General features: G+C 36.2%; 2 protein-coding genes across 2 annotated transcripts in view; both read right to left on the bottom strand.

Annotated features, from left to right (window-relative positions):
• Positions 3,725-5,408, bottom strand: LOC107611555. Its single transcript, XM_016313466.1, has 4 exons — positions 5,247-5,408; positions 4,888-5,120; positions 4,268-4,743; positions 3,725-4,176 (listed from the first exon to the last, which is right to left on the bottom strand). Exons 1-4 carry the CDS (start codon positions 5,406-5,408, stop codon positions 3,725-3,727), a joined length of 1,323 nt encoding a protein of 440 aa, XP_016168952.1.
• LOC107614053 (WAT1-related protein At5g07050) overlaps positions 8,645-9,988 on the bottom strand; it is a 3,777-nt gene continuing 2,433 nt past the window's right edge. Inside the window, exons 4-5 of the mRNA XM_016316279.2 lie at positions 9,694-9,845; positions 8,645-9,178 (exon numbers count right to left, since the gene is read on the bottom strand). Of these exons, the coding sequence (XP_016171765.1) occupies positions 8,902-9,178; positions 9,694-9,845 (429 nt within the window). The 3' untranslated portion in view covers positions 8,645-8,901. The remainder of the gene's footprint in view (positions 9,179-9,693; positions 9,846-9,988) is intronic.

The following is a 9,988-nucleotide window of genomic DNA, read 5'->3' as shown; positions in this document are numbered from 1 at the left end:
AGAAATGAGTTGGATTGGGCCCACAAGGCTTCTAAAATCGCTGGCCACGTTTGCATTAAGTGGGTCATGTGCCACCATCGGCGCGTCTGCGTACCGTGCGCGTGCGCGCCCCTATGCGCAATGCAACCATAGCAAATCTTATATCGTTTCGAAGCCCCGGATGTTAGCTTTCCAACCCAACTGGAACCGCATCATTTGGACCTCTGTAGCTCAAGTTATGGTCGATTAAGTGCGAAGAGGTCGGCTTGACAGCTTTCCGGTTCTTCCATTTCTTCATGAGTTCTCCAACTTTTCATGCTTTCTTTCTTCATTCCCTTGATCCAATCTTTGCCTTCTAAACCTTAAATCACTTAACAAACATATTAAGGCATCTAATAGAATCAAGGTGAATTAAATTTAGCTATTTTGAGTCCTAAAAAGCATGTTTTCACATTCAAGCACAATTAAAGGAGAATATACAAAACCATGCTATTTCTTGAATAAATATGGGTAAAAGGTGATAAAATCCCCAAAAATCAATACAAAACAAACCGTCAAATTGGGGTTTGTCAACCTCCCCACACTTAAACCAAGCATGTCCTCATGCTTAAACCAAGAATGAAGTAAGGGTATGGCATTTATTCAATGGAAACTAACTAGATGCAATCTACCTATATGCAACTATCTAAATGAATGCAAGTGCTTGGTCAAAATAAATCAATTCCCAAGAAACATATATGCACAAGGGTTAAGGACTAGCAAGTCTAATCCACAATTGAATTGAGTTATTAAATATTTCTACAAACTTGCATGAAGAATGATGATCATAGGTGAAAACATGTAATTGAGCATCAAACCCTCACCGTATGTGTTTGCATTCTATTCGCTCAAGTGTTTAGGGTTGATTCACTCAATTCTCCTCTATTTCATGCTTTCCAAGATTTGTTTTTCTTCTAACAATCAACATTTATTTCATGCATGCATACAAGTATCATGAGGTCTTTTCATTGGTTGTAATGGGGCTAGGGTCAAGGTAGGATGCATATTTGGTCAAGTGAGCTTGAAATTTGAATCTTTGATAAGCTTAAACTTCCCACCTAACCTATGACATCCTATACAATTAAGTTCTAACCTAACTACCCATTTTCTCACTTTTTCACATACTCATGCATTTTCTTTTCATTTCACAACTCATATGCATTGATCTTATTGAGCTTCACTTTGGGGCATTTTGTCCCCTTTTTATTTCTTTCTTTTTCGTTTTCTTTCTTTTTCCATTTTTTTCTATACTTTTCATATATTTTTTTTTGTTTTTCTCATTTTTTCTTTCTTTCAAACTATATACAAGAGTACCAATGCATAAGGTCTATACATTTAAGGTCTATACATTTAATCAATACATGAGCATGTACCCAATTCCCAATATTTACAATAATAATACAAAACTACCCTTTTATTCACCCAATGTCCCAAGGTTCCCACACTTGAATGATACACACACTCTAGCCTAAGCTAATCAAAGATCCAAATAAAGGACATTCATTGTTTTTTCGCTTTAAGGCTTGTAATGTGCTAAAATAAGAATAAGTGTGTTAAGCGTAGGCTCAAATTTGGCTAACAAAGGAAGATAAAAGGTAGGTTATTTGGGTAAGTGAGCTAAATGAAATGATGGCCTCAATCACATAAATGCATGAATACACAAAATAATGGACATAAAGAATCAAACAAATCAAAGATTACAATCATAGAAAGAGAATAATGCACACAAGAAGGAAAAATAAGTGGTTATAAGATGTAACCACACCGTTAGGCTCAAATCTCACAAGCTTGTGTTCTTAGCTCATAAATCATGTTCCACAAAATATATAATTCAAGCAAGTTCTATGAAAAGTTTTCCACTCAAATCAATTGGTGCCCTATAGATAGAAATCCTTGGAAAATTTCATTATTTTGACTAAGCTTATTGTGTATATATATGCAAAAATAAGAAACTGCAACAAAAATCCAGAAAACCTAAAATGAAATGCAAAAGTGTTGGGATTAGAAATTTGTCACCCGAAATCGCCGACCGGTCAGACGACCTCCCCACACTTAAAAGTTTGCACCGTCCTCGGTGCACTCAAAGATGAGCAAGGGGGTACGGCGACTCTCCGGATTGCTATGTGTTCTTTCTTCCGCTTCCATGGTTCCTTGTGGTGCATTCATTATGAAAAACAAAAATATAACACCATAAGATGAGAAGATATAAAAGCAAGGAAGCATACATTGTTGGGATGAGGTAAATCACTAGAATGAGGTGAGTGAATTAGTGTGACATTAAGAAATATTAGGTGTGTGAATTCTAAATTGCGCGGTTTAGAATACACATTAGCATAAAAGCTATGTCACAAAAGAAGCATGCACTTCACTTATCCTAGTGTGCTTGAGATGCTTTAAGTGAACTTGTAAGGTAAGACAAGCATTAGAGAAGCATGAAAGCATTCAAGTCAAACATATGGATGGATATAATCATGAAATACAATGCATTAAGGTAAATGCACAACATCATCCATCAAGAGGTTGCCTAATCAAAGAATACGGTCCAAATCACATGGTGGCTAGCTACAACATGCAATTCAAAAGAGTTATAAGCTCGAAGACAATTCTCATCACTTGGTATTTTTCAAAAGGTAAGCATGAAGAACTCAAAACCAAGTAACAAAATATAACCTCAATCATAGAATCTAACAAAGATTATCTAAAAACATTCATGCTAAAATAGCATTTAGGCAATAAAGGATATAGCAATGTATAGTAAACAAAGTCAATACTCCAACACTTATGATGAAAAGAGAGAAAATAAAATGAAAACTAAACCAAAACTAACTAATCAACTAACTAACTAACTAATTTTTTTAACTAAAATAAATGGTTGTCAATGGTGTTTGGAAGTGTTGGATGAGGGGTAGGAGGAGGGAAGAAGAAAGGAAAAAGGGAGAAATGGAAGGAGGAGAAGAAAAGAAATGGATGGAAGAAAGGGCATCCACACGCACGCAAGCATGGCGCGCGCGCGTCGTTGGCTTATTTCGACAGTGGCGCGTACGCGTCGTGTGCGCGTGTGCGCAAGTGGGGTTTGTGCCAGAGGCACAACGTTGACGCGGCGCAGGCACAACTCTCTGGAAAATGTACAAAGCTCCCTAAGTTGGCCATCCGTTTCAAGCAAACCATATTCAAGTGGGATAATAAAGCTAATAGAAATAAATTTCACCCATGGTGGAGGTTGTTGCCATGGGGATTGATCATATGCATATGGCTCCTCCTACCTTTGGTTGTCCCATCCTTGATACACATCTTCACTGTAGCTCCCATCACCTACAACATAGTTGTAATCACACTCATAGCCAAAATGAGAATTCATGGTGAAAAGATAAAATAAAAATGTTTTCACATTCAAGCACAATTAAAGGAGAATATACAAAACCATGCTATTTCTTGAATAAATATGGGTAAAAGGTGATAAAATCCCCAAAAATCAATACAAAACAAACCGTCAAATTGGGTTTTGTCACTACACATTATCACTTTATATCTGCCTGACTGAGATTTACAAGGTGACCATAGTTTGCTTCACACCAACAATCTCCGTGGGATTCGACCCTTACTCACGTAAGGTATTACTTGGACGACCCAGTGCACTTGCTGGTTAGTTGTATCGAAGTTGTGACAAATAATGAATGTGTAATCATGATTACGCGTACCAAGTTGCTCACATGCCAGGAATAGTTCGAGCCTGGACATCACAAGTTCGAGCCTGGAAGACTAAGTGTTGCACAGTAGTACCTACTTTATCTGAAGGAGAGTGAGGGTTTGGGATCTTAAACAGAATATGATCCTCATGCAACCTCAGGACTAGCTCTCCTATTTTCACATCAGTCAAGGCCTTCGCAGTGGCTAGAAAAGACCTTCCAAGGATGATGGAGTCGTCTCTGTCCTCCCCAGTGTCTAGTATCATGCAGTCCGCTGGGAGGTAAAGGTTCTCAACCTTTACAAGGACGTTTTCCACCATGCCATATGCCCATTTTAGGGACTTGTCTGTCATCTCTAGTGAGATCTTGGCAGGTTGCACCTCTTGAATTCCCAGCTTCCTCATCATAGAGAGAGGCATAAGGTTAATGCTAGAGCCAAGGTCGCATAATGCCTTCTCAAAAGTGATGGTCCCTATAGTGTAGGAAATCAAGAAGCTTTCGGGACCAGGTAGCTTCTGAGGGAGCTTCTTCTGGACTAAGGCACTGCACTCCTTGGTTAGCACCACAGGGGTCTGGTAGCTTCTGAGGTAGCTTTTTCTGAACTAAGGCACTGTAATCCTTGGTCAGTACCACAGTCTCATCTTCCCTTAAGGCCTTCTTGTCAGAAATTAAACTTCTTAGACATGCCATAGAAGGGGGATTCTTTTCCAACACCTTTGCAAAAGAGATGTTGACTTGCAGCTTCCTGAGGACTGCTAAAAACTGGGCAAGTTCCTCATCCTCAGGATCCTGTTGCACGTTTGGAGATGGTTGGTCTTCAGGCTCCTCCAACTTCATGGGGACGTTCATGGTGACACTTTCAGTCTCCTCCTGAGCCTTGATCTCCTTCAGTTCCTCAGTAGCAGGCTCCTCCTTGGGTTCGGCCTCAGCTCCCATAGTGAGGGCCTTGCACTCTTCCTTTGAATTCACCTCAGTGTTGCTTGGAAGAGTGTTGGAGAGGATCTCTGGGTCCTTTTGCTTAGCAGACCTACCTGTATCTCTAAATTCTGAATGAATGACCTAGTTTCTGCCATAAAACTATGAGTGGTCTTGGAGAGGTTAGAGACTATAATAGCCAGGTCAGAGAGGCTTTGTGTGGGAGTTCATCTGCTGCTGAGAGGATTAGAATGGTCTGTTGTTGAACCTGTTCTGGTTCATTCCACCCTGATTGTTGTTGAAGCCTTGTTGAGGCTTCTGCTGATCTCTCCACCCGAAGTTGGGGTGGTTCCTCCATCCCTGATTGAAAATATTTGAATAGGGATTGTTGTTGGAGTTTCTGGAGGAGTTTTCCATGTAGTTCACCTCCTCCATTGTGATCCAGGCATTGTCACTAGTGTCTACTTCATACGCTGTCTCTGGGGAGTACGCAGCTGAGCTCTGTGCACCACTCAAGTGCTAAGAAATCATATTGATTTGCTGGAACATGAGCTTGTTCTGGGCCAAGATGGCATCCAGTGTGTCCACTTTCATGACTCCTCTCTTCTAAGCTGTCCCATTATTCACAGGGTTTCTCTCAGAAATGTACATGTATTGGTTGTTGGCAACTATATCAATAAGGTCCTGCGCCTCCTCAGGCATCTTTTTCATGTGGAGTGAGCCACCCGCAGAGTGGTCCAATGCCATCTTGGACATCTCAGAGAGGCCATCATAGAAGATCTCTAACATGGTCCACTCTGAGATCATGTCAGGAGGGCATCTTCTGATTAGCTGCTTGTACCTCTTCCAAGCTTCATAGAAGGACTCTCCCTCTTTTTGTCTGAAAGTCTGGACTTCCACCCTAAGCTTACTCAGCTTCTGAGGTGGAAAGAACTTGGTCAAAAATCCATTGACCACCTTCTTCCAAGTGTCCAGGCTCTCCTTAGGCTGAGAATCCAGCCATAGTCTAGCTTTGTCCCTTACAGAAAAAGGAAAGAACATGAGCTTGTAGACCTTTAGATCTACTCCATTAGTCTTAACAATGTCACAGATCTGCAGAAAATCAGAGATGAATTTATTGGGGTCCTCCTACGAGAGTCCATAAAACTGGCAATTCTGTTGCACTAGAGTGACCAGTTGAGGATTAAGCTCAAAGTTGTTTTCACCAATGATAGGTATGGAGATGCTGCGCCCATAGAAGTCAGAGTTGGGTGCAGTATAAGATCCAAGGACCTTTTTTGCGTCTCCTCCAGCTTCTGGATTAGCTGCCATTATTGTATCTGCAGCTTCTTGCTCAAGAGCTTCCGTGAGATTCCCTCTGGCTCTGCTAGCTTGAGCTTGCTGCAAACGTCTTCTTAAGAGTCTCTCAGGTTCAGGATCAGAATCAATAAGGGCTTCTCTATCTTTATTCCTGCTCATAAACAAAAAGAAAGAGACCAAGAAGAGTAAAAGAAAGAAGTCTCTATGTCAGAGTATAGAGAGCTCCTTGTGAGAAACTTAGGTAAAGAGAGAAGAAAAATAAAGGTGTCTGTTATTTAAAGGGTTTTCGAAAATAAAGAGGGAAAATACGTTGAAAAATTTCGAAAAGATGAGAGAGAAAGAAGTTAAAAATTTTCGAAAAATAAGAGAGAGAAAGAAGAATTAAAGAGACACCAAATTTTTAAAATTAAAAGAAGTTAAAACAAACAATTAACTAACAAGATTTGAAAATAAGATAGAAGTTTTAATTTTGAAAATTTTTGAAAATTAAAAAGAAGAAGTCAAAAGAAAATTTTAAAATTCAAAAATTAAAAAGATAAGATCAAGAGAGAGAAACAAGATAAGATAAGAATTGAAAAATTAAAGTTTTTAAAATTCAAATTTAAAAGAAAGAAAGACTAACAAACCACTAAACTTTTAAAATTTGAATTTAAAAGAAAGATAAAATAACAAAATTTTGAAATCAAAGAAAAAGATTTGTCCCAGAATAAATGAAATTAACAAGGAAATACAAAGTGAACTCCCAGGAGAGGAAGAGAAGTTTGCACTAGACTTCAAGGATCTGAAGTCCAACGTCATCCATCCAAGCCCAGCGCCCAAGTAAGGCGCCCAACTCCATGGAAGGCCAAGTTCAGCGCCCAAAGCTGGTGCCCAGTGCCTTCGACAAGGCCTAAGGCCTGGCACCCAATTTTCCAAGCTGGCGCTAGCGCCAGAAAAGTCCAATACATTCCAAGTGCCAAATTCCGGAGTCCAACTTCAAGTAATTTTTCACTCTCAATGGCCTAAAAATGCATTTAAATTAGGCGCCAATCACTCAAGTCCAGCGCCAAGAAAGCTCTAATTCAAAGCTCTAATTCAACCCGAATACTCAAGATTTGATTGATTAGTTAGTATTAACTTCTTCTAAAAAGATAAGATTTGGTTTTAAGATTTAGTTTTAGATTAAATTTGAATTATTGTTTTAGTGATCTTATCCTACCAAAGATAAAATTAGACTTTTTGAATTTGAATTCTAGATAGGACTTAGGATATAAATAAGTGAACGTATGGTTCACGGGAACAAAAAACTGGATTCATCCAACATCTTATTGGTTTTAGTTTGTTTTCTTCTTTATCAAGAGTAACTAAACTTCCTTTGTTAAGGGTTAGAAGCTCAGTTTCATTTTTCATGGATTAGTAATCTAATTATTTTTTTTAATTTTGATTTATGCCTTTATACTTTTTTAAGATTGAGTCTCGTTCTTCTTTTTTAATAGTTAGAAATATTAGAAAATATTCTAATTTTGTCTTGGATTCTGTTATTACTTTAGAAAATTTAATATCAGAATTAGCTTGAAACTCTTACTTATAATTTTCAATTTGAATAAGAATAGTATTTTAAAAGTTGTGTGGTGTTAAATCTGAATTGTGCTTAACCTCTTTTTTTTAGTTAACCAAGAAATTGACAATTAACTAAGTTAAGAGAAATTGAATTGTCAAAAAATTGAAATTTGATTATATATGATTTCTTGTGAAAATATTTTTGCATGAATCAAAGTGAAGAAACATGAGGATTTTTTTTTTTTTGAAGTTAAACATCTCTAAAGCGTTTAACATTCTTTATTCACGGTTTTCTTTCTTCAAATTCATAGGCATTCATTCACATTAAATACTCTCTTTTAATGTTCTCCATCAATTCAAGATTCACATACATCATTCCTCTTGCAAATGTTCGATCGATCTAATTAAAAGATTCAATTAAAAATTGTTTGATTTAATCCTTTAATTCTTATGAAAACGATATTCACTCACCTTAGTATTACTTAAAGGTTGAAGCGATTTGGTGCACTTGCCAATACTTGAGTGTATCAAGTTTTTGGCTCATCACTCCTCACCACTAGTTGTCCCCAACAGCCATCGTTGTCCCTCCAAACGTTGTCGTCGCCGATTAGTGTTCTCTACCTTCCATCTCTCTCCTGTCGTCAACTTCTCCTCAATGCGCTCTTTCTCTCTCTGTTATCACCACTGTGCCACCATTTCCAAGTTGTCATCTCCAGTCTCCACCATTGTATGCTCTTTTTCCTCTATTTGCCAAGTTTGTCATCCTCTTCCTTATTTTCCTTTTTTTTTTCCTTTTTTTTAATGAAAATTCTAAACTTAAATCCTTTTTATGGTTGTAGCCACCTCTATTGCTATTCTTAGTCACTGACAGTAAATTCCACGAAAATAATATTACTGTCATATTATAATAAGAAATTCAATTATTTTGAGTGGATTTTTTGAAGTGTATACTAAGTTACTCACATTTTCAACAACATTTAATTTATAATAATTACATAATCTCAGAAAACTTAAAATGAATGGAATGTCACATTCGAGTATATACCGGGAAAAGTGGTACCACTACGTATAATGGACTCTGAATCAGGGTTCAGCTATTGTGCCACAATAATTACATAATCAAAGAGTAGATAGATAATTAAAGGGAGAAATTAATTAAAAAATAAATAAAGATCGAGAAGGAGAAATTAAAAACATGATTCTCTTATACATATCGATTAGTTGGAATCTCTTATACATATCACAAGAGTCATATAATTATTTGTTGATACAAATAACAAAACCAACAACGTAACATCCTTTTTACATACAATAATAAGGAAAACTAAAATTGCTACAAGGTAACAAAGTTGTTGGTAATTTTTTCCTGGGCTGATGAGAAATAAAAAAAAGGGTTAACATTTCCTACTCAACATTTTTTTTTAACTTTAATTTTAAGCCTTTATTAATTTGTCTCTTGGTTAGTCATGCCTATTACAACCGAAGAGGAGTGCTTCTCCTTGTTGACTTCTTCTTTGTGACCAAAGTTTTCTTGGGTGCAATGATCTACTGTGGCATCATTTTTTGAGTCTTCATTTCCAAAATTTTGAGCACTAACTTTTGTAACAGGCAAATGTATATCATTATCATCATGATGTCCCATTTTGGTTTCTATTTGTTCTTTGTGCTTTCCCCATAGAACAGAGTATAAGCCTATTACAATCAAGATCGAACCAACCACACTGCATCCATAAAATAAATAAATAAATGATGACAAATTCAAAGGCTGCAATGAGAGAAATTGATGTTGTTTTGATTTTGATATATAAAGCAAAAGGTTGATTACTAAATACTAAAATTATCTCTTCAATGAAGTAGTATGATTTATATACTACAATACATTTTTTAAAAAGTACTGACAATGAACCATGTTAGAGTTCTTCCTTTTTTTTTTCTCTTTATTTAAAAAAAAAGTTTAATTATATTGGGAATACCGTTGATATACTATATGCATGCATTGTATATAAGTTTTATTAGAACATAATAAATTTCCATATATTAAAAGCGTTTGAAAAAAGTTTAACTATTGGTAATATTTATAAAAAAACTCACAAATTATATTAAATTTTTAATTATGTATATTTAGGTAGTGCATGCATATAATAAGCTAGAAGATTATATTCAAGAATAGAATTTCTTTTTATTATTTTATTTTATGTTTCAATCAGCAATAGAATTCAATTATTTAATTAATTACCCTCCAAGATAAATTTGCTCAGCAAGGATGAAGGAGCCCATGATGGCAACAATGATCATCATAAGAGGGCTAAAGGCAGTTGCAAAGACAGGTCCCTTCTTCTTAATTACCAACCCTTGTACATAGTATGATATACTTGATGTCACAATCCCCTAATAAATATATTAAAAGAATAAAACATATATATTAGGCCTTTCAGGAAAACCCATTAATCTTTTATAATATAGTTGATGATGAGAATGAATATACCTAAAATAATAAAAATAAAAATCCATATATAATTAATCAATTCATT

The sequence above is a fragment of the Arachis ipaensis genome, chromosome B08, assembly GCF_000816755.2.
Source record: "Arachis ipaensis cultivar K30076 chromosome B08, Araip1.1, whole genome shotgun sequence".
NCBI classification, from domain to species: domain Eukaryota; kingdom Viridiplantae; phylum Streptophyta; class Magnoliopsida; order Fabales; family Fabaceae; genus Arachis; species Arachis ipaensis.
The sequence above is the reverse complement of the archived record's forward strand: the minus strand, read 5'-3'. Positions and strand labels throughout refer to the sequence as shown.

Excerpts from the sequence above, each read along its gene's own strand:
- LOC107611555 (XM_016313466.1), bottom strand. The coding sequence starts at position 5,408 with ATGTTAGAGATCTTCTATGATGGCCTCTCTGAGATGTCCAAGATGGCA. Across the intron at positions 5,121-5,246 it reads ACATTTCTGAGAGAAACCCT|AGCTCAGCTGCGTACTCCCC; the intron begins GTGAATAATGGG and ends AGTGGTGCACAG. Across the intron at positions 4,744-4,887 it reads GGTGGAATGAACCAGAACAG|AGATACAGGTAGGTCTGCTA; the intron begins GTTCAACAACAG and ends TTCAGAATTTAG.